The 27,318-nt window shown below is 45.4% G+C and overlaps 1 protein-coding gene and 1 pseudogene across 1 annotated transcript in view; one reads left to right on the top strand and one right to left on the bottom strand.

The window, feature by feature from the left end:
- Positions 1–27,318, top strand: part of Zfat (zinc finger and AT-hook domain containing) — a 279,413-nt gene that overhangs the window by 101,199 nt on the left and 150,896 nt on the right. The window contains exons 8-10 of the mRNA XM_012517210.2: positions 10,359–10,446; positions 12,522–12,671; positions 16,340–16,513. Coding sequence (XP_012372664.2) covers positions 10,359–10,446; positions 12,522–12,671; positions 16,340–16,513 — 412 coding nt within the window. The remainder of the gene's footprint in view (positions 1–10,358; positions 10,447–12,521; positions 12,672–16,339; positions 16,514–27,318) is intronic.
- LOC111812960 lies at positions 25,397–26,492 on the bottom strand (annotated as a pseudogene).

Below are 27,318 nucleotides of genomic sequence, written 5' to 3'. Positions count from 1 at the left end.
TAAGTGTTGTTGGGAGATTAAAGTTGATAAGTAGACTGTATTGCTAAGTGGATTAGGAACAACATTTGATACCTACCAAGTCCTACGGTGAGTATGAATGACTACTCTTGTTGTACCATTGTGTTATTTACTGCAGACACTCTGACAGGGAAGTCTGAAGCACTTTTCTTAAAGGGTCATGTTAATTCCAGATAGCGGTAACGTGTAGCATGGTAACATTTGTTTAGTTCTTTGGTGGGAGGTCATGTAACACAAAGAATGAATGTTTATTTTTGAAAACTCAACTCTTTCTCAAGAAGTTGGCATCTGAGAGAGATCTGAGACATCCTGAAGTTACGAAGGAGGCATAGCTGTGGGCCCCAGATGTGGTTCTGCTTGAATTGCGTGATGTCTCATGCCACAGGCAGTGCCAAGCAAGGCTTTAGAAATTGATGTGGGAGCCTGCTCTTCTGGTGTAACAATCCCTGGCACCCTACCTGTTTGTCACTTGGGGGAAGCCATGGCCCTTGGGTATGGTGAGGAGGTCAGAGCAGGGCTTCGTGGTTGGGCTCCAGAGTAACCCTATCCTGCACATGCACAGACTGCGGGGCCTTGGACAAGTCATTTGTGCTCTTTGAAACTCGGAAGTGTTTTGTATAAAATACATACTTAAACATCCATTTTATGGTCTGGGGAGTTAGCTCAGTGGCTCAGTCGCCTGCCTGGCAAGCACAAGTACCCGGATTCAATCCCCGGTTCTGCATGCCACGCTGGCCCCAGAACCCTGGGTGAACTATACTAGCCACCGAAATCAGGCATGGTGGCACACACCTGTAATCCCAGGGCTGGGGAGGCTGAGACAGGAAAATCACTATGAGGTCGAGCTGCATAGTGAGACTTGGTATCAAATAAAGAAATACATAATGTTTTTTCAAATTAAAAAAATCCATTTTATATACAAAAAAATCCAGTTCATGTACACACATATGTGTATGCACGTGTACGTCCTTAAATACACATACTCATGTGTATACATATATGTATTTATACATACTTCTGTAGTGTACACCTATTCACGTACGCACATGTGTATCCATATGTATTTGTATATGCGTGTAGATCTGTGGCTATTAGAAGGCTAAGACAGAATGCTGCGGATAAGGAACTTGGCAGAACACTTGTCTTGGTTGCTCTGTACCAGCTCCTGTTTGTCGTCCTGAGTGCCTCTGCAGTTGCTTCTGTGGAAAGTCACCTGATGCCCAGAGGGAGGGTGGTCGATGTGGGAGCAGATCTGGGAGAAACAACCTTCCTCCGTGGTGGTGGAGAGGAGCCAGCGGACTCCTGGTGTGTGGCTTCCCCACTTACCGTGTGCTTAGCCTTAGTGTGAGCCATGTGGCCACCCTCCTGGCTTACCCCTGCCCAGGTGAGAATGAATGTGGAAATCTATGCAAACGTCTCAGAGCAGTGCCCAGCGCAAAGCTCTACTCACTGTTACCCTACTTACAGTGTTGAAGCTTGCTGCTTTCGATTTAGTGGCTTGGAAGCACAGCTAAAGAGTGACAAGAACGGGAGAGCGGCGTCTTGGGGGTGTTGCTTACTTGTTGTGTACGTGGTGGGATTCTGGTCTAGCCCAGTCATTTTCTCAGCCGCGCCGAAGCTCAGTCCCTCGGCTGCATCTCTCGCCTCTCGGTCAACAGGAGAGACAGGAGCAGGTGTTCTGGTCTTTGGCCTTTATTCTCTGTGCTTCCTTTCTTTTTGGTAAGCTGCCGTTTCTCTTTTCACCTTTTCATGGTCAGGAAACTTCTTTTGAAGCATTTATCATATCAGTGTCAATACCTAAGAAGGCCTATGTGGAGTGAAGGTTGGGGTAAAGAGACACACACTGCTGATGTTTTTAATCCCTAGTGGCCATGCATTGGTGCCGGCTACTTCTTATGTCACTTCGAGGAGCTGGAGGTTATTTTCCCCCTCAGAGGATTAGGAGCCTGGAGTCTCAGTCATTGGCAACTTGTCTGTGGTCACACTGTCAGTAAGGGACAGTGGCAGAAGTGAGGCCACACCCCATGCTGCTGCTTGCTGCGTGCTTTGTGGTGTCCGTCATAACCTCAGGGAGGCCATGGGCCCGTGACACATATGTGAAGGAAGGAGGTGGACTAGACATGGTTGCGGAGGGCCGGCGCTGTGTGGAGACAGTCTGAGCTGCCAGTGGCTGCCGTGCTTGGTGCTACATCGGCGAGTGTCTCTGCGCGTGACTCCTGCCAGAGAAGCCCTGTGCGCTGCACAAGGCTGCGGGACTGTCGCTGCTGGATGCTGGCCTGCTTCTCAGCAGCACACACATTTTCCCAGCGGTTGTTAATATTTAATTTCTACCTGCGTTGCTGATACTTGTAATTCTTTCCACTGTGACACATTTAAAGGTGAATGAGCTGCTGTTGCTAGTGAGGATGGAAGCCTCAGCCCCTTTACCAGGTGCTGGGACTTCAAATATGGGCTAGACTGAGCCTCTCTGTAAGATGCTTTTGCACTGGTGGGGGCTAAAGAAGCCAACAGTGACGGCAACAAGAGGGGGTGGGGGTAGGCGAGCTCAGCACAATGCCCCTCACCTGGGCCCCAGTGCGGGCCAATCAGGGGTTCCGAGATTGATGAGCAGATCCAGAGCAGGAGGGCAGGCAGTGCGGAGTGCCCAGCAAGGGCCACACAAACAAGGGAAAGCTTTTTGAATCTGTGCCAGGACTCAGTCGCCTGTCTAAGCCTTTCCCCTGGAGCAGGAGACCTGTGTTGCCATTGTAGTAAGGTAGCATCATTTATGAAAACAGCTGCAAATAGTTCTGAATTCGGATAACTTTTGTCTTTTGAGCATCTGAATTCTTTCTGTATCAAAGCCACCCCCCCCCCTCAACACAACATAGTGAAAAGTCTGCTGCTGCCCGCATGTGGATGCTGTGGGTCTGATAGCAGACTCTGTTCCCAAAGGTTTTCCAGAGAATTCATTATCTATGAGGCAAGTTACTAGAGATTTTCTTTTCTTTTCTTTTTTTTTTCCTTAGGGAAAGCTTTATTTTATTATTTTAAAGAGAGTAAAATAATAAAATTAGAAATGATACAAAATCTCAAAAAGTAAGAGGATGTAAATTCAACAATGGTTGTTATGTTGCATATTGTTGTCTTCAAAGTAGTTGATCAGATTATTAGGTATAAGCGTGCAAAATTGGTCAAAAATTAACCATTAACTGTTGCTTTCAATAAACCAATAGAAAATAGCAGTATAATCTTCTTAGCTGTCTTCTATCTGTCTATATTTTCCCCTTATTTATTCCTTTCTTTTCTCCCTTCTCTTACGCCAAATGTGCTTTCCTTTTGAGCAGTTTCTTTCCTTTCCAATCTCTGTTGGACCTTTCAGATTTTATTTACTTTTTCAGGTTCTTGTAGTAGGGAGACGATATAATGTTTGCACATGTGGGTCTCATTTATTTCACTTATGAGTATGGTCTCTAGTTGCATGAAGCAACACTGAGATTCCTTCTCCCCCCCCAAAGAATGGCTATTATCAAGAAATCAACCACTAGCAAAGGTGGAGGGGCTACTGGGGAAAAGGAACCCTTCTCCATTGTTGTTGGGAGTGTGGACTGGAACAAGCACCGTGGAAGTCAGTGTGGAGATTGGAAAAGCTAGGATTGGAGGTCCCATTTGACCCAGCTATTAGCTTTCTGGCTAGTTTTCCAGAAGAACTGAAAGCATCATACCACAGTGATATATGTGCACCCATGTTTATAGCAGCGCAATGTGTCATAGCTAAATCTTGGAAACAACCTAAATGTCCATCACCTGAGGAATGGATAAAAAAGATGTGGTATTTTTATAGAATGGAGTATTACCCAGCTATAAGAAAGATAAACTTGAGGCTTTTATAGGTAAATGGATGTAACTAGAGACCATACTCATAAGTGAAGTAAAGCAGACCCATATGTGTAAACAGTTTATTGTCTCCCTAGTGAAAGAACCTGAAAAAGTAAATAAAATCTGAAATAGATATAGTATATAGATATAGTAAAAGGGAAAGAAACTGCTCAAAAGAATGAACAATTAGGAAGAGGGAAAGGAGAAGAGAAAGAAAACAAGGAAAGGGGAAGTCATGTGTGTATGTGCATAGGATAGCTAAGACAATTGTACTGCTAATTTCTATCAGTTTTTTGAAGGGAGCAGTTAATGCTTAAAATTTTTACTTTGACCAATTTTACCCACTTATATTTGGAAATCTGAGCAACTACATTGAAGACAACAACATGCAGTGTAACAACCACTGTTGAATTCTTATCATCTTGTTTGATGTTTTTTTTTTGAAATTGTGTATTGTTTCTAACGTCTTATCTTTTATTCTCTTTAAAATCATGCAATAAAACATACTACACTCCCTATTATAGCTGGACAATATTTGATTATATATGTACATATTTGTTTGTAGGGTGATGGGCATTTGAAGGTGCATTTTAAATGTTTTTACCAAGATGGAACTCCCAGCTATAGAATATTTTGGAGCCACAAGCTTCTAGCTAATTCTTTGTGAGAGTGGCTAAATAATGCATATGGTCGAACTCTTAAGGTTAAATGCTAACCTTTTCTTAAGAAGAATTTCCTAATTTTGAAGTGTCTTAAGTAGAAATTGCCCATACTTCATTGCCACCTGTCCAAGTTGGCTTGCTGTCTTCACTGTTCCCTCATCTTCAGTGTTCTTGACTCTCGACGCAGTTTTGCTATTGGAATGGAGATAAAGTCAGAGATTTGCAGGCACAGGAGAGGCTTCCCTACGTGGTTGCTTGATCTTTCTGAGTTCAGTTTTCCTGTCACAGAGCGGAGAGTGGCTACATCTTCCCTGCTTCTCTGGGTGCTGTTGAGGCTCCAGTGAGATGCTGTGAATACTCCTGTGATGTAAAAGTGCCTTTTCGACATCGTCGTGGTTGAGCCGAGGACTCTGGTCCTGGCAGGGTCTTTCTGGGTCAAACAGTAGTGCTATTCTGACTGGGAAAGGCATAGTCTCTGGTGCTAGGTTTCCTGACTTACAGCCCTGGACAGGACACTTTCTATCTGATTCAGCTTTTATTCCTTTAAGCATAGATTCCCATGCAGAGCAGCAACTAAGCATGTTTAAAGTAGTATTCTCCCTAACCCTCCAAATGGTCTTTTTGATACCCAGGACTATTGTAGTTGTTCTAGGACTCTAGCATTATTTGGCATATTGTCAGATTCTGTGGTCCCTACCACTGTTTCTTAGCTCCTGTAGCTAATAGCTTGAATTACTCTGTGATGTGGGACAAGGTGCTAAATCTTACTGACCTTCAGTTTTCTCAGCTGTAGGGTAGACATAAGGAAAGCTGGAGATGCAGCCCATTGGTACAGTGCTTGTTACAGGGGTGAGGCCTTGGCTTCTGTCTCCAACTCTGCAAACAGCAAGAACAAAACCAAATCTAAATGGGTATGGAGTATTTTCCCTACCTCTCAGGGCTATGGAGATCAAATTAAGAAACAGTTATAGAACACCTGGATTGATATTTTCTTAAAGAAAAGATCCATTGGCTATAATACCTTAGAAGGTTGTGAACCAGTTTAGTGTATCATAGCTAGCTAGCTTGGAAATGAAATAGGACAGAAAACAGAACTCCGCACTAGAATTCACTCACACGCAGGGGAAGCAGTGCATCCCAAGGCCTTTGTTTCAGGCTTGATGCTCATCTGTCACATGTCTGCAGCATGTGCTGGAAGGTGCTGTCAGATAAATCCATAAGCCACTGATCTTAATGTACCCGCTGGAAGTAAGCTAAAACAAAGCACAGAGAAAGTTGTCTTTCTGGAAATAAATGAGTATACCAGGTCAGCATTGATTGTTTTTAGTAAAGAAAAATGTTATTTAAATGAAGTGAAGGAATATATTTTTCCTTGCCAAAAGCTACCAGAATATGATCTTTATGCTTGGTCATAAAACAAGCTTGTCTCTGTGTCACGGGTGCAGGCCCTTACCCACTATGCGGGACATCCCAGCTTCCCAGAGCTTCTTGGGGATTGAACATATTCATTTTGGCCCAGACAAGACTAGGCATTGAAAGGCCATGGTGAGGCAGCCCAGAGCTCTCTTCAGCGAGAGGAAAACCTGCTGTGGAGTTGCCAACTCTTCGGAAGCATTCCTGCTGCTTTCTCTGTTCAGCTAACGGCCCACACCTCAGGAGTGTCCTTTCCTGCTTGTGGCTGCCCCCCCTGCAGCCACGCGTGCTGCTTGCTGTGTACTGCATGAGGCATGTCTGTTTCTTTATGAGCTCATGGAGTCTTGAGATTCTCACACCTTTATTCTCAGTGCCAGTGCCTGGCGACATACAGTGGGGGCCCTGTGACAGAATGAGTGAGTGAAGCCACAGAGGACACCAGATACTACAATGGTGGCCTTTATTCCTGAGAAGTTATTTGGAGAGGGCCGGGGAGATGGCTCAGTAGAATAAGTGCTTCCCTGCAAGGGCCTGAGTTCAATCTCCGCTTCCACCAAAAAAAAAAAAAGGTTAGTTGGTGTAGAATCCCCCAACTTGGCTGATACTGGAAGCAAGAGAACTGTTTCAGTGAGAGTAGAAATTAAAACCTGGGAAAGAGCATGAACTCACAGGGAAAAGCTTTGAGAATGGAGAGAGCCTTCAGATTGAGGAGAAAAAGAGCCCAAGAGGCTGTGGCACAGGTGGAGGTCAGTTGTGGATATGGTCGTGTTTTTCTTGGATTTCTGGGCCAAGCTAGGGTGTGGTTGACCATTGTCTCAGCTCTGGTTCTGCAGGGACTCCCAAGGTATCCTCTCCATCTGAGGGGAACAGTCCGGTTCCTGGGATGATTGCTTCTGTTTTGGCAGGGTAGCTCCTGTTTCTCTCATAGGCGCTTGCTCCTGCTTAGAGGGATGGCTTCATCATGGGTGATGTAAGTTTAGAGTCGTAGCTAGAGATTTCTACGCACCACTCTTAAGTGGCCTGGAGTAGGACGTTGTGAAAGCTGGTACAAATATCCCTACAAATCTTGAAGATCCACTTATCCTGGTGCTCTCCATCTTGAAGGGGAATGATAGGGCAAGTTAGATTAGGACAAATAAGTCGCGTCCTTGTGCTTTTAGATAGTTGCTCCTGGAATGATTAGCATGCCCTTAGGAAGAGCTTAGCAGGGCTCTGACCCAGGCTTGCAGTAGTAAGGAACTAGCTACAAGAGTGCAGGCAGAGAGGCCAAGCTTTATCTGCTTTCAGCTACCCAGTGTGTATCTGTAGGCTCAAGTGCAAGTGAAGCATCAGTACTTTTTAGCAAAAGCAGCTTTTAAGTCCCTGTCTCAGAGGCACTTACTTATGCCTTACATACACTTCGTGGGAGGATTTGATTGCTGTTCTCCATACAGTACTGGCTTTGGACTTGTGAAGGGCATAGTTCATTCCTTTGGGGGCCGAAATACCTAGGTCTGGACACAGATCAAGTGAGGTTGTCTGGAGAGGCAAGCCAGGCTTCGAGATCCTGGCCTGGGGCCAGTCCTGTACCCCATACCAGGCCTGTGGTCTCATGCAGGCTCTCCTGCTTTTTCAGAAGGTCTGATTGCTTTGAAGGTATTTCTGGACAAGCAAACAAACTGAGGGCTGGGCTGTTTCCCATCCTTCTAGCTGGGTTTTCCATGCCCCTGCCTCTGCCAGGAGCTCTTTTAACCATATGTCTTTTAAAATTTGCCTTATGTGTTTGAGTTTTATCTTTGCCAAGGCTCTGAGGTTTGAAAAAGAAGTAAGTCTTTTTCAAGGTGAGAGTCCACCCTTCTCCCAGCATCCTCTATCACTGTCTGTGTCCTTCTGATGATCTTCAAAGGCATCGAGGAAGGGGGTCCTGAAAAACTGTGAGATAAATTGTTTTCAGACGATCAGGGATTAAAAGAAGAAAAATCAAATTGCAAGGGCTCAAGGGAGATCAGCAGAAACCCCTTCAAAGTGCTGCTGAAGGCCTCCATCAGCTCTGATGACAAGAGCACTGGGGACAGCAGGGCTGTGAAGGCCTTTTCCAGGATGCCAGCAGGGCCTGGGGCATGTTCCCAAAAGTGGCACCATGAGCTCAATGTCAAGGCGATGGAGGACAGTGGCAGGGGCCACCAAGGCGCCCCATGCCCATGATGCAAGCTTCAAGGAGGCCCGTGGCACTGAGCGTGCAGGCCACTTTCTGGAGAGGTGCTTGGGCCTGTTGGACAGCTGGCCTGGGCAGCATTGCTTGCTCTCAGGTGTATGGTGGGAAATGGGTTCAGTCTCCTTGTTCAGAGGGCCTTTCCTTTTTAAAAATATGAAATAACCTTTTCCCAAGTGTGCTCTGGGGAACGTTGGCCTCAGAAGTTGTTCCACAACAGCAAGGAGAACAGATCCACAAAGGAGGTTGGGGATGCTCATTCCAAACCCCGCTTCTGAGTTTCTGGGGTGCATTACCCACAAGGAGGGCAGCATACCAGGCAGAGTTACGTTATCACAACACTAAAGCCACTGCAGCGAAGTCCTAGAGTTTTAACGAGCACTCACTGTGGGCTTCTGGCTAGGCTCTGTTCTGCGCTCCATTTGCTCGCTGTATCCTTCATACGCCTTATGAAGAAGGTGCTGTTTGTATTGTTAATCTACAGATGATAAAACTGTGACACTGAGGTTAAAACTCGTCTAGAGTTCCCCAGCTACCAGATGGGAGCCAGGGTTTCTGATCCCTCCGTCTGTCCTGCTAGTGCCAGTCTCATAAGAGCAAGTGCTCTGGAGGCCAGAGGCCTGGTTCGTATCCCCCACCTAGTGCTCCAATGTGGGAAGTTACAAACACCTGCATCCAGTCAGTTCTTAGGAGAATGTGGCTGCTGTGTTACTGTCACTGCTGGTCCGAAGCAGGTCATGAGGTCTGCAGGCAGTCACTGCCCAAGGCGTGGGGAGCTCTTGCTGCAGCGCCAAGCTCTCGGGTGCAGTCAGCTCTCCCTAAGTTCTCATGAGCAGGCTCCACGCAAGCTGTGAGCTCGGGAGGGGTAATAAGGGTATATTCTCAGGGTGCCTAACACAACAGACATTGTCTCAGCTCTGGAACCTCAAAATCTATGATCAGGGTATAGGCAGGTTTCTTCCTTAGGGTTCATGAGGGGCTCCTAAGGGGTGTAAGGGAGCATCTTCCCTAGGCTCCTCTCCAGACTGCCGGTGTTTTGCTGTCAGCCTTTGACCCTGCTTGTCATGTGGAGGCATCACCTGGTCTCTGCCTTCACTTTTACCTTGTGCAGGTCTGTGCACAAATGTCCCCTTTTCATGAGGACACTAGTCATGTCATATTAGATTAGGGCTGGGCCTAGTGCTTTCATTTTACCTGGGTCACTCTGTAAAGATGAGGATCTTTTCCAAGAAAGTGACATTCTGAACTGGTGGTAGGATTCCAGTGTACAGGATTGGGGGTGGGGTCTTCCCACCCATATCCCCATGTTCTGGGAAAAACTAATATGGAATAGCTCTGAGGTGAGCTCTAGGAGAGAAGTAGATGAGCAGAGGCCCCAATTCAGTCATTGAGAGCTGCCGGCCAGCTGAACGTGTAACACCCTAAGGCCAAGTGGATGAAGCTAGCAGCAAGTGCAGAATGAACTTTGTCCCTGCAGCCTTGGTGGGCACACAGGGTTAGAGTGGCAGGAGGAGCCTTGGGGGGCCTCTGGACATGGGTGAGCACAAGCTTTCCCCTCAGACTTTGGCCTTATCACCCAGAAACCCCTTTTGTGAGTCTTTATATAATAGCATACATGAAAATCTGCCTAAAGCACGAGGACATATTATGCCACTGAACCATGGTGCAGCCCTGGTTTGCGTGGAAGAAGCATGGATTTGATGTTGACTCAGTTACATCTTCTGCTTTGCCCCCTCCCTAGGACTCTTCCAAGCCCCATCCCTCAGTTCTAAACAGGAGCTGATGCCATTGTATTATTGATGAGCTCCCCAGGCTGTGCCAGGCCAGGTGGAGGGTGGATATTAAGTGTTTGGATGGATATACTGTGTTTGATGAGGTTGCTGCTAATGATAGTGGTGGTAGTGGTGAAGTTGGTGGTAGTAATGCTGGTGGTGGTGGTGATAATGCTATTGTTGATGGTGATGGTGATGGAATGGGGTGCTGGTGGTGGTGGTGGTGGTGGTGGTGGTGGTAAAGGTAATGATGATGTTATTGTTGATGGTGATGTAATGTGATGGGATAGTGGTGGTCGTGGTGGTCATGGTGTTGGTAATGGTGATGGTGATGGTGATGGTGGTGGTGGTGGTGGTGGTGGTGGTGGTGATAGTAGTAGTTCTTTTTCTGCATAACATAGATTTAAACACAACATCAATTGATTATGTTCTTTTTTTGTTAAGGACAAAAGGAGCTATTCTTGTCCTGTGTGTGAAAAGTCTTTTTCAGAAGATCGATTGATAAAGTCCCATATCAAGACCAACCATCCTGGTAAGGATATAGATTTTGGAGTGATCACTTTCGGAAGATCAATTTTTAAATGTCTGTTTGATTTATTTATTTATTTATTTAGCAGAACCAGGGGTTTCACTTAGGTCCCTGTGCTTGCCAGGAAGTGCTTCTTCCACTGAGTCATCTCCCTGGCCCCTGTGTCTGTTTGTTTTAAAGCATTAAATATCAACTGTATTATATGAAAAGGAATAAAAATGAATACATAAATAAACTCAAGAGAAACAGTCCTCTGTATTTAACGCTGAGGGAGTTATATAATTATTTGTTTTATTTTATGCTCTTGCCTGTCTTCAGTTACATCTTCTGCTCCTGCAGTCTCAGTGAACCTCACCCCCTCCTACAAAGTTAAATGCCCTGTGATGTCTTGCCTGTGCCTTGTGTCTAACCGGGATCCGTGACTTGTTCCTGGCCTTTGCCTTGAGGTTGTGTTATGCAAAGCAATGGTTTAAAAGTGATCTTGGTGCCCACTGGGCCTGAGAAGCTTCTGTGTGCAGAAGTGACTGCTCGGTGCTCCTACTGTCCCACACTGCATAGGCAAGATGTCCTAGTCCTAGCTGCCCAGGCACCCATGTCCTCTGCCTTCTGCTCTTAAGCCTGCTCATTTTTAAAGCCTCTCTTGGGACTGCTTTTGTGGCTGCTCTGCCCCCTCAGTGCTGTGGCTTGCTGATCCCTTATGTTCCAGCCATTGTCACTTTTCCCATCTCCCCCATGGGATCATTCTGACAGGGCTTAACCTGCAAACCCCAGGGCTCCTTCAGGCCACTGAGATAGCGTGTGTTTGGTGAAGAAGCAACAGGTTAGCTAAGTGTCCCTATCTGTACCCTGCTCTTTTCTTCTATTAAAAATGTGTGTCTGCCCTTGCTATAGGGAACAGACTCACTGATTATAAAATGTGAGGACTGGAGGAAAGGGAAGAAATAACAAAGGCGCACTAACAGTCCTGCTTTCTCTGGGAACAGGCTGTGCCTTGAACCTTCATTGGTGTGGTAGCGCTTGGGCTCTGAGGTGCTCTACGGACCCCATTCTGTGCTTCACATGTTAACCTGCATTGTGAGTGACAAGTGGCCCAATATGAGCCCAATGTAGTCATTTAAAACCATTGGCCTTTGCTCATAAAGAAGTCTGAAGTATGGTTTTGGCTTTGTCTTAGACTTTCATAATGGAAAAATCTCAAGTGTGTAAAAGTGCACAAAATAATCTAAAAGGGAAGAAAAGACATGAAAGTACAAGAGAAAGGAATTAGGGAAGAGAACAGAGATGGGTGTCTAAGGGGCGGCCCTGGGGGACAGATTTGATCAAAGTATGTGCATGTTTGAAAATGCCACCATGAGACGCAGTATGTTGTGAAATTAATACATACAGTACTAAAATTTATAGTTTGGAAAGAATAAGCAATATAAGGAACCCATGTATATGTAACTCACTTTCCATAGTGAGCTACATTCTGAACACTCCTTTCATGTGTCTACCCTATAACCCCTCCTTTTTTTCCCCTCAAATAAATATGTCCCAAATATCATACAGTTTAGGTATAAAAACCTTACAAATCTTCTCTGACTGGTAAGGGTTTTTCTCAACAGAACTGCTGGGTCACCAAAAAAGCAAACACAAACAAAATTAACAATGAATGCTTATGACCAGGCATGCGTGTGTGCAAGTACACACACACACAATTGCAGGACCAAGATGTAAGATTTTGTTTGGTAATTATGTCCCCTAGGTTTCTTGCATTCTCTAAGTGCCCTCATCTTTGTTCCGTGTCACTGATTTCTAGAAGAAACTAAGTCCTTTTTTTCCTCTGGACATGGTGGCGTTCTACCCTTGTGTGATTATTGCTTTGCTGTTTTTTTCTTTCCTTGTGTTTTGTATTAACAGGTATTTGGGTCTGAAGCTTCATGAGATCTTACTTTGACTTTTTAGGCAGAAACATTCTCATGCTACAACGAGGCACACTGTGTTCTGTCCCGAGGGGCTCAGATGTCATCAGGTGTCTTCACGTCTAACTTGAACGTGAGTCCTTTGCCGCCTCTGACTGTCATCCTGCTTTTTTCCAGAGGTCTCCATGAGCACCATTTCCGAGGTTCTTGGGAGGCGGGTGCAGCTGAAAGGGCTGATTGGAAAGAGAGCCATGAAGTGCCCGTACTGCGATTTCTATTTCATGAAGAACGGCTCCGACCTTCAGCGTCATATCTGGGCTCATGAGGGTGAGTGCCGTTCTGCCTACACAGGGCTCCCTTTTAGTTTTATGTTTCCACACTGTGTTTTGGAAGACCATTAGGAGGAAGCTGGGTCTTCACATCTCTGCAGTTGGGATTTCTTGATCGCAGAGATGTGTCTGTCCTTCAGTTCCTAGAGGCCGGAGTTTTAAACTATACTCATTCCTTCGCATTTGCACCAGGTGGATGGGTGTTTCTCTCCAGTTCCCCTTGCAGTTGTGAGATGCTCGTCACGCACCCCTTGCTGGGAGGCAGGGCACCTATGTCTTAAGCGCAGCAGCAGCTCCAGTGCTCACACTGTCTCTGCACTTGGAACCACTGAAGAACTGCTAGTATCAGGAAGAAAGGAAGCTGGGGAGGGTGAAGAGGACAGTGTGGAGTGCTGTGTTCACATCATGGAGAAAGTATTCTGAAGGGGACGGGTTGCATGGAGAAAGATTGGAGCAGAGAGGATGCGGAGTGTGCTGTGGGGCACTTGCTGGGAAGGCAGTGTGGGAGCCACTTGCTGAGACTTTGCGAAATTTGGTCAAGATTCCTGCAGAGGCAGCCTGCCACACGCTTTGTCATGGATATAGCCTTCCTGGGAAAGAGGATGGGAGAAAGGGCCCAGGAAAGGTTCTTCTGGACTTTTGCATTAGGTCCCTTCCTACTAGGTTGGAAGCAAGAAGACAAGACAGGAGGGGGATGCGGGCTAAAGTATTTTCTCTATTATGGGATAAAAGTAACTTGCTGCAGGGTCCAGGTAAGGGTCCTTAATAGTGGGGTGCAGAGAGCCGCGGCTGAAGGAGGACGGAGCTGGAGAAGCCAGAAGGGCTGAGACCCGGGGCAGGCAGATTCTTTTTGTTCACTAACATCTGCTGAACATTCACTGGCTCCCCGCCAGGTGCTAGGTGCGTTTGCAAGCAGTCTGATTTGGTGCTCTCTGCAACTTCAGAGGCATCCGCTTCATCCCAGTGAGGGAGATGAGGAGCAGGCAGTTACCTTGCTTGGGGTCATGTAGCTGATAAGAGGCTGGCTGGGTTTGTGTTACACCATCTGAGTCCCAAGCCCCTGCTTTCCACGTCTCCACTGACGGGCATCAGGGAAGGAGCCAGCTCCTGGACCGCGATAGTAAAGGCGGCAGCCTATCTGAGCGCTGCTTCTTCCTCCTGGACTCATGGTCCTGGCAGGTGTCCTCAGCAAATAGGAGGCAGAAGCGCTGTCTGGAGGACAGGAGCGGGGTGGCTCTCAGGAATCTGCAGGGAACTGGCCCTGGTGAGCGTAGGGGGCAGGAGACCTTGATCTCAGCAAGGCATCTGACCGTCGTCACACCAAGCTGAGCGTGCAGCTCAGATCTGCCCTCACCACTTAGGGGCTGTGCAGTGGACAGCCTCCTCAGCCTTCTAAACACCGATTTACTTTTCAATCTGATAACAGTGTGAACTACTTTGAAATTTGTTGTAAGAGCAGTGAGATAATTTAGATATATAAAACCCCTGTAGATGGTTTAGTATACATTAATATACAACAGTGCTTTTATGTTTATATGCGATGGGGCATTAATGTGGTGTATTTACAATTTGAAAGCAATGTATGACTTTAGACAACACAAGAGTTTCAAGAGGGTTTGGAAAGCCGAAGCCTTCTGCTTTTCATTGGTGTGGTCCGCGTCACAGCTCTCAGCTGGCCCGGCTTGTTTCTGTTCTGCTGGAATCACAAAGGGCAGAAGAGCGTGCTGTGTGCACTGCAGGGCTAGGGCTTTAGAGTTGATCATTGTACCATGACTGTTCCTTCTGTTTACTTTTAATATAAAGCGTGAGAAAAGAAAAACTAAAAGTATTGAAAAAGGAAACTAATTAAACAGAAAAACATACAAAATACCAAGGAAGGGGAACAAGGGAAGTAAGACATGGTTCCCTTATAATGGTTATACTCATAGTCTTGGCTGTACGTATAGAGCGTTTTTCATGCCCGTGACATCTGTTGCTCAGAGGACCTGAGCTTTGTTCAGGGTTCGTAGCCGAGTGAGGGACACGACGTGGATCCCCCACAGCTGCCCTCTGTGCCCCACTGTGGGCAAAGGCTGGGCCGTGGGTGAGCTGGAGCCCTGAGCAGCTGGCTTATCTGCTGCCCTTTTGCAGCCATGTGCAGTAAGTAGAGCCCAGAGGGACAGCGCTGCTGTGCACGGCTGGCTGTTGGCAGGGCAGGCATGCATTCACACGTGTCTCTATTCTCCGAGTTGCTGTATTGTGTCATGACAGGGAACACAAATTAGGATTTTGGCTTCTCAGGATTGTGAGCCCACAGCTTCATTCTTGAGTTTGTTTATCTTTCTGAGAAGCACCTGGCCTAATAGTACCAGAATAATGATAACGCAGCTGTTCTCCCAGGAGCTGGCACCACTGGGCTGCACTGTATGCCTCTGTGTGGTCTCATGGGCTTCTTCTCCAGGGAGGGGATATCCCTGAGTCCTCTGTGACTGGGCCTGCTGTTAGACTGCCTCGTGAGGCTGTGGGTGCTTCAGACATGGTCTGTGCCCAAAGCTGGCACATGACGGGAGCCCTGCTCTTAGTTAGGAACGTGTGCCCAGAACACAGGTGGTGTGTAGCGGTTCCTTGGAATGTTACGCAGGGCCTACCGCCTTACAGGTGTGGGAATCCCATCCCAGTGTGCTTCATGGTTGCACAGCTGACTGGTGCTCTTGGTTAGATTATCAAGTCACTCTTCAGAATCCTCATGCAGCTCTGGGCTTTGCCAGGGGTCATGAGACTCGGTCAGCCTGGCCCGCATGTGCCTCCCAGCTTCTGGTCTCTGTGTAGCTTGCAGCCTCTTATAGCTTTGGTTTCCTCAGCAGTCGCAGGCAGTAGAGACAGAGAAAGAAAGTGCCTGGCTCACTTGTCACTGGCTTTCACACACTGGTTCCCGGACCCTCTGCTGCCTACTCCTATAGTGCATCACACTAAGCATAACAGCCTGCTTGCTTGTCTGCAGCTCCCACTGACTGCTCAGTTGGATGGGGATTGAGCCTCCTTAGTTTCAGGGTAAGCCCTAGTCCTTAGTACAAACACAGGCTTGTATACATTCTTTTTGAATGAAGTAGTTCAATGCCAAGAAATGCCCAACTCCGAATCACTGGCCCAACAACACCAACCAGTATTGTAAAGCTTTGTTATTTTATGAAGTAACATATGTGTTTACATTTGATCCTAAAGGCCCAAAGACACTGATCATGCAAAGGCCCTTGAAGTCTTTAATTTTAGTCAGTTTAACTGGGTCCAATCGAGCTTAATGATCATCTGCTCCATCATTTCCTCCACATCTCTGTCTTCAAAAAGTTCCCAGAATCGGGAGAGGCCGAGGTGATTGGCTCACTGTAACAGTCTGTGAACACTCACTCCAGCAGAAGAGTTGCAGGATTTAAGAACATTGACCTGGATGTAGAGAAATCTACTTGGGAAGGTTGGCAAAGCTGTGGTGTGGAGGTGCTTGGCTGATCCCCCAAGACAGTGTGTCCCCGTGGGAAGGAGCCACACAGGAAGAGCCCATGGAGAAGCGAGGCCATGTCTGAGACAAACAAGTGGGCTGCTTTACATGAGCAGCTGATTTACATAGGGGTGATCTGCGCCTTTGCAGCACAGCTTTGTGTACACTTAGGTGTACCCTTGTTTCCCCGGTAGGTGTGAAGCCCTTCAAGTGTTCTTTGTGTGAGTATGCGACTCGCAGCAAGAGCAACCTCAAGGCTCATATGAATCGTCACAGCACCGAGAAGACTCATCTGTGTGACATGTGTGGCAAGAAATTCAAATCAAAAGGGACGTTGAAGAGTCACAAGCTCCTTCACACGGCTGATGGTGAGTAAGGGGCCCCACGTGGCCCTGTAAATGTGTGGCCCAGGGCTGGTGTCCCTGGAAGGCAGCACTTGGGGTGCAGTGTGCGCTCTGGGTGTGTGGTGTGTGATGGGGAGGTAGGGCTGTGAGCCAGTTCAGGGACTGAGGCGGCCTCAGGAGGCCTTGATGGTGGTTCTGGGAGCGTCTGTCTTCTTCAGCCCTCCATCCCTGAAGAGACGACCTTGACCACACCCTGCCCGAATGTTCAAGTGGATGCTCTTTGTCATCCAGGCTGCTGCAGGGGTTTTATGTTTCATCCACAGCAGGGCCCTGCCTAAAATACAAATGACAAGTGAGCAGATTTAGACTCCCTAAAGTATACCTAAGTGCATACTGTACTTCTCTTCATTCCTTGAGAACCGTGATTGAGCTCTTGTGTGTGCCAGCTGGACCAGGAAGGGAGCCTAGCGCAGCAGACAGGAAGGACCAGTCTCCATCTCTGGGGAGATTATGACCTGGAAGGGAGGTCAGGGGAGCAGGGGGCCACTGTAGAGGTACGTGCCAGGAGCAGAGGGAGCTCAGGGGCTTCGGGGCAGGGTGGAAGTCAGGGTGGCCAGAGGCGTAGTGCTGGGACAAGTCACTGGCAAGGGCTAGGCAGAGGCAAGGAAGATTTGTTCTTGTAAGACTGGCAGTGAAGTAGAAAACCCTCAAGCAATGCTGATTTTTACTTACAAACCCCAGTTGTGCGAGGCACTTGTGAATGCTTCATGTAGCAAAGTGGCTAAACTTCGTTATTTTAGCAGAATTATGTACAAAAGTTGGAGCTCACTGTGAAGACCAAAGCTATTTCAGCAGACGTGTAATTTCAGGGTGTAGAAGATGATACTGCCAGGTGTGAGTGTTCTTGGAATTGGCCTTACGTGTGCGTGCTGCTGTCGGATCACGGGCAAGGATCAGGTGGAAGGAGTCGGCGGCAGGGCTGAGAGCTTGGCAGGAGTCCTTGGTGTTACTGACCAAGGGCTTGCTGAAGACTGAAAGGCATCAGCATTATAATTGTTAAAACTTAGTGTTCTCTAAATAAAAATTCCATGACCAAAAGTAGAAACACAGTGACAGTTAAGAAGTGGTCAGATGTGAATAATCACAGCAGTGAAGCCATGTCGTTTTGGACTCCATGCCTCGAGTCAGCCTCACTGATCTGTCTGCTCCCTGAATCTTTCTGCAAGAACTGGGTTTCTTGATGTGATGACACATTTCTTCGTGAAGTCCTCTCTTGTGACAGACAGCTGTCCTCAGGTACGGGAGCGTCTGCCTTGGCCCTGAGCCATGATACCTGCGGCAGGATGGCGCTCACAGGGCTGGCAAGGTGCTGTGGCCTCAGGCCTAGATGGTGCCTGGGCTCTGTGTTCAGAAGCTTTGAGCTCACGGCAGCCTGGCCCCGGGGCTGGCCTTGTATCTGGTGCTGCCTGCGAACACCTGTACTTGGGTATCTGACTGCCCCGTAACCTGCATGCTCATCTCTAGCTCCTGTCTTCCTTCCCAAACCTGGTCTCCCGTGGCCTAGGTGTGGCCAGACTGTGAAAAAAGATAGTAAATAGGTTAGGCTTTGAGTGGTACATAAAGTTTCAGCTGTATCTTTTCCTCTTTCTTTTTCAAAATCTTGTTGAACTCATGGGAAAGCTTTCTTAACTAGCAGGAGTGCAGAACAGGAAGGAAGTGGGATTGGCACCGGCCAAGGCTCCTGGCCTAGCTGTTCACCGTCATGGTAAAGAGTGACTGCATGGCAGGTGCTCAGGTCAAAAGTCTGCGCAGTTTTGTACTTCTGCCACCAAGCGTCCATCAGCAAGTCCCTCACGCTTGTGCTTCAGGTAGCGTGAAAGCTCCGCTTCTCAGTACCTCTCGTCATCCTTTGGCCAAGCCACTGCCACTTCTTGCTTCTGCTTGTTTTTTTAAACTTACCGTAGCTTTATGTTCTCATGTCTTTCTCATACAGGAAAGTATTCTTGTGATTTTCCTAAACTATGCTCTTTCCAAGCCCAACTCTTCTGAAAAACTCTGGTGTATAGTGGGCTCCTGAGGCTTTAGCTGGTCGGAAGTGCATACCCTGTGAGCTTTGCTGCTCGCGCCCTCTGATCCCCGAGAAAATGTGGATTGCTCATGTCCACTCCTCAGTGCTCTCACGTTCTGTCATCTTGTCCAAGGGGCTTTTGGAATTTCTCAGTTGAACCACTTGGGGTATAGCAGGTAGTCCTTTTGGAAATTGGTGACTTCCAAAAATTTCTCTTTCATAGGTTGTTGCTTTGCAGAAAAATGTGGCATAAAGATTCTCCTGCCAAGTTGAATTTGTTCTTTTTCTTATATTCATGACCTGCTGCTTTGTTCTTAATATTGATAACTATTAATTTGTACAGCTTTTTTTTGTGTGTGCTAGTGATAGAACCCGGGGCCTCACGTGTGCTAGGCAAATGATGCTTTACTGTGGACCCGTACCGCTGGCCTGTAAAGGAGGACTTCCTTGAAGACATTTTAAAATCCAGTTGAACACCACACACATGTATTAATGGTGCACATAGCTCAATCAAGACAAGAACATGAGCACCGAGACCAAGTGTAGGCCTGCATATGCGGGGGCAGCTGCCATGACTGCCACAGGAAGGAGCGGGTCAGACTGACTTTCAGGACAAATTCTGGTTCTTGAGCTACTGAGACATGAAAAATGATCTCAGAACTGATCAGGTAGTTCTCAGTGAATTACTGGCACAATCCTAGGAGGATGTTGTCATTGTCCTGCCTACATACAGATAAAGGTGTGGATTGCTTCTGGCCCTGAAGCGGCTCTCTGACCCACTGCTCCTCTCTTCTGCCTCTGTCCCTCTGGGTTCTGCTGTCAGCATAGCAACCTGGGATCCTCCTGTACCCAGTCAGGTTCCTGCTTCCTGTGGGTTCAGAAACCCCCTAGAGCTCCATGCTCAATTTGAGTCACAGAACAAATCCTTCCAGTGGTGGGGTGACCCTTGCAGCTTACCCTACCTCTGCCTCATCTCCTGCTCTCCTCACTCCCTGTTACTGGTCTGTTTGTCCCTTGGATCTATCAGGCACGCGATGCCTCAGAGTTTTCTCCAGCCTTTCCCTTGGCCTGCGGTTCTGTCCCTTTGTCCTAATGAATATTTGTCCATCATGTTCGGGTCCCTGCCGAGGAGTCAGGTTCCCATTGAGTCCTTCCCAGGCATAGTATGTAGGTAAAGTCATGCCCTTCCCCACCTTTTCTAAACTCCTCCCTTATTTCTTGTGTTTTTCTACTTGGTGTCTCTTTCTCAGGTTCACTCTACAGTTTCCTTTTTCTTTCTTTTAATAATTTTATTGAGAAACAAATAGCAATGAGACAGTTTCGAAATCAATTAGTAGGACAGAAGGATTTTCTTTCTTTCTTTCTTTCTTTCTTTCTTTCTTTCTTTCTCTCTTTCTCTCTCTCTTTCTCTCTTTCTCTCTTTCTCTCTTTCTTTCGGCAACCTCAGAATGCATTCAAGGCAGGTCTGGTTTGGCTTGAGTGTTTGGAGATTGAACCACAGAATCCTGAGGCTGACTGCTTTGTTTAAGCAGACACTTAAACAATTGAGGTAATGGGCCAGCAGCCAAACTGCGTTTTTTTCCACCCTGGAACCAGGGATTGAACTCAGGCCCTTGCACCTGCCAGGGAAGCACTTATTCCACTGAGCCATTTCCCCAGCCCCCAATTAGTAGGAAAGTTTCAATAATTAATACTTTGCATATTGTTGTCTTCTTAGTGGTTATTCATAGTACAAGATGCAGACATGATATCCTGTCCATAAACACTATTAGTACAAATCTTTCTATTTACCAGTTTTTCTTTGTCCTTCCTTCTGGAATTCTCTCACCACTTATTTCATTTCTCATTTCTCATGTTCCCTACGTCTTAAACCTTTCTGTTTCCCGTGGACTATCCAGTTTCCTTTTTTGTGATTTTCTTTCTGTGTCCTTTATTAGCTCGTAAGCCCTGCAAGCAGGGGACTTTAATGTACTTCGTTTGTGTCCTCAGCCCCTAGAATAGCATCTAGCTTCGTGTAGATGCTCAGTAAGTTTTTGAGGCTTAAATAAGACAGACAAACCTGTAGTTTGAATAAGCTGCTTAGGATATATTACTATTTAAAAAGTACCAGTTATTTCCTCCAGTTTTATTTCTCTAATAACTGTTAAATCAAATGCTTTTGAATTCAATATTTAAAAATATGTTTGTGGGACTCATCATTAAATGAATCTACTTGGACATCTTTTAATGAAGTAAAAAGGAATTGAATAATTGTTGTCTCCTTCACCTGCTTGTGAATCTAATTTCTCACATTTATTGGCTTCTTTAAAGTGATGTATCCCTGCTTATTGTATTTCTGTTCCCCAGAGGAGCTCATTACTATACTGTAGGAATGCTAGGCCATTCTGGGTAAGGGTTTCACTCACACAGATTTGCCAGGCTGTATGCATCAGAGAGCACTTCATCTCCAAGTGATCTGACCCAGCACTGCGCATGTCCACCACACAGTGATGCTGTAACACATTTCTCCCTTTCGAACATGAAAGGGCCTAGACATAAGGCACAGTCCAGAGGTCCATGCCTGATTCTGCCCCCTCCTCCCAGAAGAGGGAGGGTAAATTGTGCAGTGCTTTCCTACTACACAGTCCAAGGAGAATTTGCTAATGGAATGAAATGCTCTTTTATGTTCAGAGCTGGTTCCTTTGGGTCTTTTCTTTTTCCCAGTCCAACCTTCCCTCACACTCTTGAGTTAAGAAGCTTTCTGGTACAATTTACAAAAAAGGAGTTATCTAGGTTTCAAGCACTCTTGTGATGTATGATAATTAGACAGAGGAGAGTTGAGTGTGGAAATTCGGTCTGGGTGGAGGAAGTAACTTCCCTGTCCTCCTATCTTCAGTTTATAATAAGAGATCCCATGGCTACTTGTTAAAATATTCTAGGAGGTATAAGTGTGGGATTTCTTCCTCTTCCTCTTCTGTCCTCTGAAAAGCAAAATTAGTCCAGGATAAAGTAGCCTCACTTATCCTACCAACAACCTCTTCTAGAAAAATGTAACACTTGAGAATCAGGATATAGAAATTGGCACATAAGCACCAGCTTGTTTTACGGAGATCGTCTCCACACAGCACGCTCATTCCCTTGGACCTGCCCCCTGTATCTCACAGAAGGCTCGGTGCAGGCTGGGCTCAGGGAGCTGACTCCGCACGACAGCTTGCTGTTACTTGCCTTTCCAGGCTGATGGGGGAGTGACCAGGGCTGATTTCAAGGCCCAGGAGTCTCATTTTGTAGGCACACTAGGTTTGGGTCCATGTGAATTATTTTATTTTTATTTTTATTTTTATTTAATTTATTTTGAAGAATAAAAACAACAATAACAAATATCAGATACAGTGTCAGAAACAGGATAACATACAACAATATATATGATACAGATTTTCAAAAAAAGAATAGAAATTAACAATGGTTGTTCTATTACCTATTTTTATCATCAAATCTGTTGCTCAGATTAACAGATACAGTTATGCAAGTTTGGACAAATTATTGAATATTAACACTTCCTTTCAATAGAATCTAGTTTTTATTGTCTTTTTTTACTTTAAAAATTATTTTAAGGAGAGTATAATAATAATTGAAAAGATATTAGAAACAGTATACATTTAGAAGACCAAGATGAGAGGTATTCAACCATGGTTTTTGTGTTACATATTGCTGTTCTCAGTGTAGTTGCTTAGATCACAGATATCAGCATACAGAGTTAGTCAAGTGAAAATTCTAACATTAACTGCTATTTTCAAAAAAAACTGATGGAAATTAATAAGTACAGTCATCTCAGCCATCCTATGTATATGCTTGTGTTATTTTTTCCCCTTCCCTTTTCCCCATTTTTTCTTCTTTCCCTTATCTTCATTGTTTAGTCATTATGTTCAGTTTCTTTCATTTTGCTATATCTATTACACCTTTCAGGTTTTATTTATTCTTTCAGATTCTTACACTAGGGAGATAATACAGCATCTACACATGTGAGTCAGATTTATTTCACTTATGGGTATAGCCTCTAGCTGCATCCACTTGCCTCTAAAGGCCTCAAATTTGTCTTTCTTTATAGCTGATAATACTCCATTGTATAAAAATACCACATCTTTTTCATCCATTCCCCCTAGTTTTTTTAGGAGTCCCCCAAAAAATGTTCCACAGCACTGGCCATTTGAGAAATGCAAATTAAAACAACATTGAGTTACCATCTCACCCCAGAAAGCATGGCTAACATAAAGAAATCAACTAATAACAAATGCTGGAGAGGCTGTGGGGAAAAAAGAAGCCTTGTCCACTGCTGTTGGAAATGCAGACTGGTACAACCACTATGGAAGTCAGTGTGGAGACTCCTCAAAAAACTAAGACTGGAAATCCTATTTGATCCAGCTATTCCCCTTCTGGGTTTTTTTTTTCCCCAAAGAACTGAAAACATCATCCCATAATGATATATGTGTACCCATGTTTATAGCAGCACAATTTGTCATAGCCAAATCTTGCAAGCAACCAAAATGCCCATCAGTTGAAGAATGGATGGAAAAGTTGTGGTATTTTTATACAATGGAGTACTACTCAGTTATAAAGAAAGACAAACTTAGCACCTTTATAGGTAAGTGGCTGCAAGTAGAGGCTGTACTCATAAGTGAAATAAATCAGACCACATTTGTAAATATTATATTGTCTCACTAGTATAAGAACCTGAGAGAGTAAAGAAAAAGAACCAGAAAGGTATAATAGGAGGTACAAAAGGCAAAGAAACTGAATTTAAGGATTAAACAACGAAGATGAGAGAAGGGAGAAAAGATAGAAAAAAAGGATGGAGAGAAAAGCATGCATGTATTCCTATAGGATGACTGAGATGATTGTACTCATGATTTCCATCAGTTTTTTGAAAATAGCAGTTAATGGGCCTGCCGTGCCAGCCCTGCCCCCAGGTCGCGCGGAGTAGCACCATGACACTGGCGTGGTGGCGCGCATCTGTAATCCCAGCTCTTGTGAGGCTGTAAACAGGCAGATCACTATGAGTCTGATCTAGCGGTAGACCCTGAACCCCCTTTAAACCCTTCCCTAAAAAAAAAAAAAAAAAGAAAGAAAATAGCAGTTAAGGTTTAGAATTTTCACTTGACGAACTCTTTATACTGATGTCTTTGATCTGTGCAACCACATTGAGGACAATAGTGTGTAATACAAAACCTGTGGTTGAATGTCTCTCATTAGTCTTCTAAATGTGTACCATTTCTAGTGTAATTTTTTGTCCTTTTTTTTTTTTTTTTATTAGTATATGGTTGTTTTACATAGTGATTACATTCCATGTCAGGAGTGGGTACCTGTATACAACACATCTTTTTTAAAAATTTTATTTTATTGAGAAATAAATAGCAATGAGACAGTTTCAAAACTGATTAATAGGACAGTTTCAATAATTAATGCATTTTACATTGCTGTCTTCTTAGTGGTTATCCATACTGCAAGATGCAGACAGAATATCCTGTCCAATAACTATTAGTACAAATCTTTCTTCTCATTGAACTAAGTGAAAGTAGCTGTATATTTTTCCTAACTATTCTATATATATAGATACAAAGTGGCTCTTCCATTATATCCCCTTTTTTTGTTTAGTCTTGTCAGAGATGGGTATTCCATTGGCATCTAAATACTATAGATATGTGAATTCAGTAAAACAATCCAACACAGTCCAGCAGTCCACAATACTACTGGGTTAACAGCAGAAGTTGTTGACTTGAGCCTTTCATAGCTCAGCATATTATTATGGCTTTACTTTATGTACCTTGCTTTTATGCTTTCCAGCTGAATGATTAAGACCAAGATAAACCAAGACCTGTATAACAAGAAATGTAACTTTTGTATCTGATAAAGTCAGTCAAGTACCCTCAGGATTTATCCTGTAACCCTGTACCACAGTTTGTAGATCCTTTGTCATGTGGATGAGACATGGCCATTGCTTGACCAATTTGTTTTCTGTGAAAGCCTGAGAGAATGTTTTCTCTCCATGTGACTCTCCTTAGGCACACTCTACATCATCGATCACGTTGCTCTGTAGCACCATAATCTCCTTGATCAGAAAATTTGGGGCATAACTGAGTTACATGATGTTACAGTATAGGTTCTCTTATTTCCTGAGTCTTCACTGAACTTGAAAGGTTAGGGTCAAAATGTTTGCTGTCCTTGCAGCCCTTCTATTTCTCTAATTTTTGGTCTGCAAACTTAGGTGGTTAATGCTCCAGACTAGAAGCTTATTATTACCCTACAACCTATGCAGTTGGGTTTACCTTCATTATCTGTCTGAATATCAAATATCTTAGGCATAACATGAAACAGGTATTTTTCATCAAGTATTGATATGTTAAACTTTAAGTCCCTACAGAATATGGAGATAAAAAATTGTCAAATGAAAAATATTTAAAGAATATGAATAAACAATTATATATTTTTACACAGAAATTTAGAAATCTAACCATATACAGCTTTGTAGCAGGACAATCCTGTGACATTTTTTTTCTTGTAACTTTTTTCATTTATTACCCTTTTAAAAAAAACAACAATAACAACAACAACAACAAAAACCCTTTTACTTGAGAGACAGTATGGTAATAATTTGGTATGTCCTGACAAGAAGTATGTATTTAGAAGACTAGAATGACAGGCATTCCAAGCGTGACCCTTCTATTACACATTGCTATCTTCAGTGCAGTAGATTGGTTCACAGATATCAGTATGTGTAGTTAGTCAGGGTGAGAATCCTACCAATTAACTGGTAGTTTCAAAAACCTGCTGATGTTTCTTTTTTTTCTTTTTTTTTTTTTTCTGTTTGGTCTTTCATTTTATTGTCTGGTTTTTTAAATTGTGCAACACTCTGATTCTGTTTCCATCCAAGGCGGCATGCCAAAAGCCCTGCTGAGAACATTTGTGTGGACTGGTTTCCCCAGGTCTTCACCCTCCCACTGCCCACCTGGCCCAGGGCGCACCTTCCTCCCAGGCTGGCTCGAAGGTGCAGGCCCACAGTCAGGTCCTGAGGGCTGTTGTTCCTGCTGTGGCACTGCAGGAAGTGCAGGGGCTCCATCTGCAGGCCAGGCTGGCTGCCTTCCACCTTGGCTGGCAGGGAGGCACACATTCGCTTGATGGGAGAGAGGTTGAGGGGAGAGCTTTCCAGGCGCTTCATGGCTGCTAGCCTGACCCTGGGCCTGGAGGCAGCTGCCACTCCTTGAGGTGTCTCTGAAATGCCAGCATCACATGCCCTTGTCCCACCAGAAGCTGCTAGCTCCTCAGAGATCATCTGCACCCGCCACTGGGTGAATTGGCTGAGGGACTCAGGTCCATAGTGCACATGCCTAATAGCAGATCTCACAAAATCCGCCTGGACTTTCTCAGTCTTCTGTTCGGGGCCCAGGGCAGCCATGAACTTCTCCCAGTGAGCCGTAACCCTGTTGGTGAGCTCCGGGTTCAGGTTCTCCACCTGGGTGTAAGTTGAGGAAGCATCCTTGCCATTGATCTTCTGCAGATTGGGCAACAGAAAGGAGACCTTCAGGTTGTCGTTGACCGTCAGGAAGGGCTTGCCTTCCAGGCTCAGCTCCTCTAGTTTTGGGAACTGGCACAAGGCGATGATGTCTTCTAGTTGGTTGTTGGCGCAGCGGAGGATGCGAAGATGGGACAGGCCTAGGTTGGCTGGCAGTGTCTCCAGTTGGTTGTTGGAGAGGTCAAACTCTTGCAACTGCGTCAGGCGGCGCAGCAGCTTCGGGTCCAGGTGCTCGGAAAGCAGCTCCATGCCTGACAAGTCCAGGCACCGGATCTTCCCCAGCCGGTCGCTCTTGGGTTGCCCGCGCTCCAAGAGCAGCCGTGCAGTGAGAGGCCCCATGGCGAAGAGGCGCGTCTTGTGCCAGCTCGCTGGCGCCCCAGCATCCGGCGGAGCCCGCGCCCCCGGCCGTCCGATACCCGCGCTTGCGGGTGAGGCGCTTAAGGAGGCGGCACCGCGCAGTGCCGCGGTCGCTGCGACCGGAAGGAAAACCTGCTGATGTTTCTCAGAATCATTACCTTACCCATCTTGTATGTACAAGTGTATGGCTTTGTCCCTGTCCAGTTTCCCAGCTTTTCTCCTTACCCTCTCCTCATTGTCCAGTCCTCAAGTTCTCGCTTTCCTTTAGTTGTGTTACACCTTTCTATTTGTATTTCTTCTTTTGATTTCTTATACCAGGGAGACTATATGATATTTACACATGTGTGTCTGGTTTATTTCACTTATATCTTCAAGTGACATCCACTTAAATATATATGCTTCAAGTTTATCATTCTTCATAGCTGAGTAATACTCCATTGTATAAAAATACCACATCTTTTTCATCCATTCCTCATGTGACGGGTATCTTAGTTGTTTCCACGATTTGGCTATCACAAATTGTGCTGCTATAAACATAGATACACATATGTCACTAAGATATGACGTTTTCAGTTCCTTTGGGAAAATTCCCAGTAGGAGGCTGGCTGGCTTGAATGGAATTTCCAGTCCTAGTTTTTTAAAGAGTCTCCACACTGATTTCCATAGTGGTTGCACCAGTCTACACTCCCACCAGCAGTGGAGAAGGGTTCCTTTTTCCCCACAGCCTCTCCAACATTTGTTGTTGGCTGATTTCTTTATGATAGTCCTTCTTTCTGGGGTGAGATGGTATCTCAGTGTTGTTTTAATTTGCATTTCACGGATGGCTACTGATATGGAGCATTTTTTCATATATTTATTTGC

The sequence above is a fragment of the Octodon degus genome, unplaced genomic scaffold (assembly GCF_000260255.1).
Source record: "Octodon degus isolate 3935 unplaced genomic scaffold, OctDeg1.0 scaffold00154, whole genome shotgun sequence".
Lineage (NCBI taxonomy): Eukaryota > Metazoa > Chordata > Mammalia > Rodentia > Octodontidae > Octodon > Octodon degus.
This window is presented reverse-complemented; position numbering and strand designations above follow the sequence as displayed.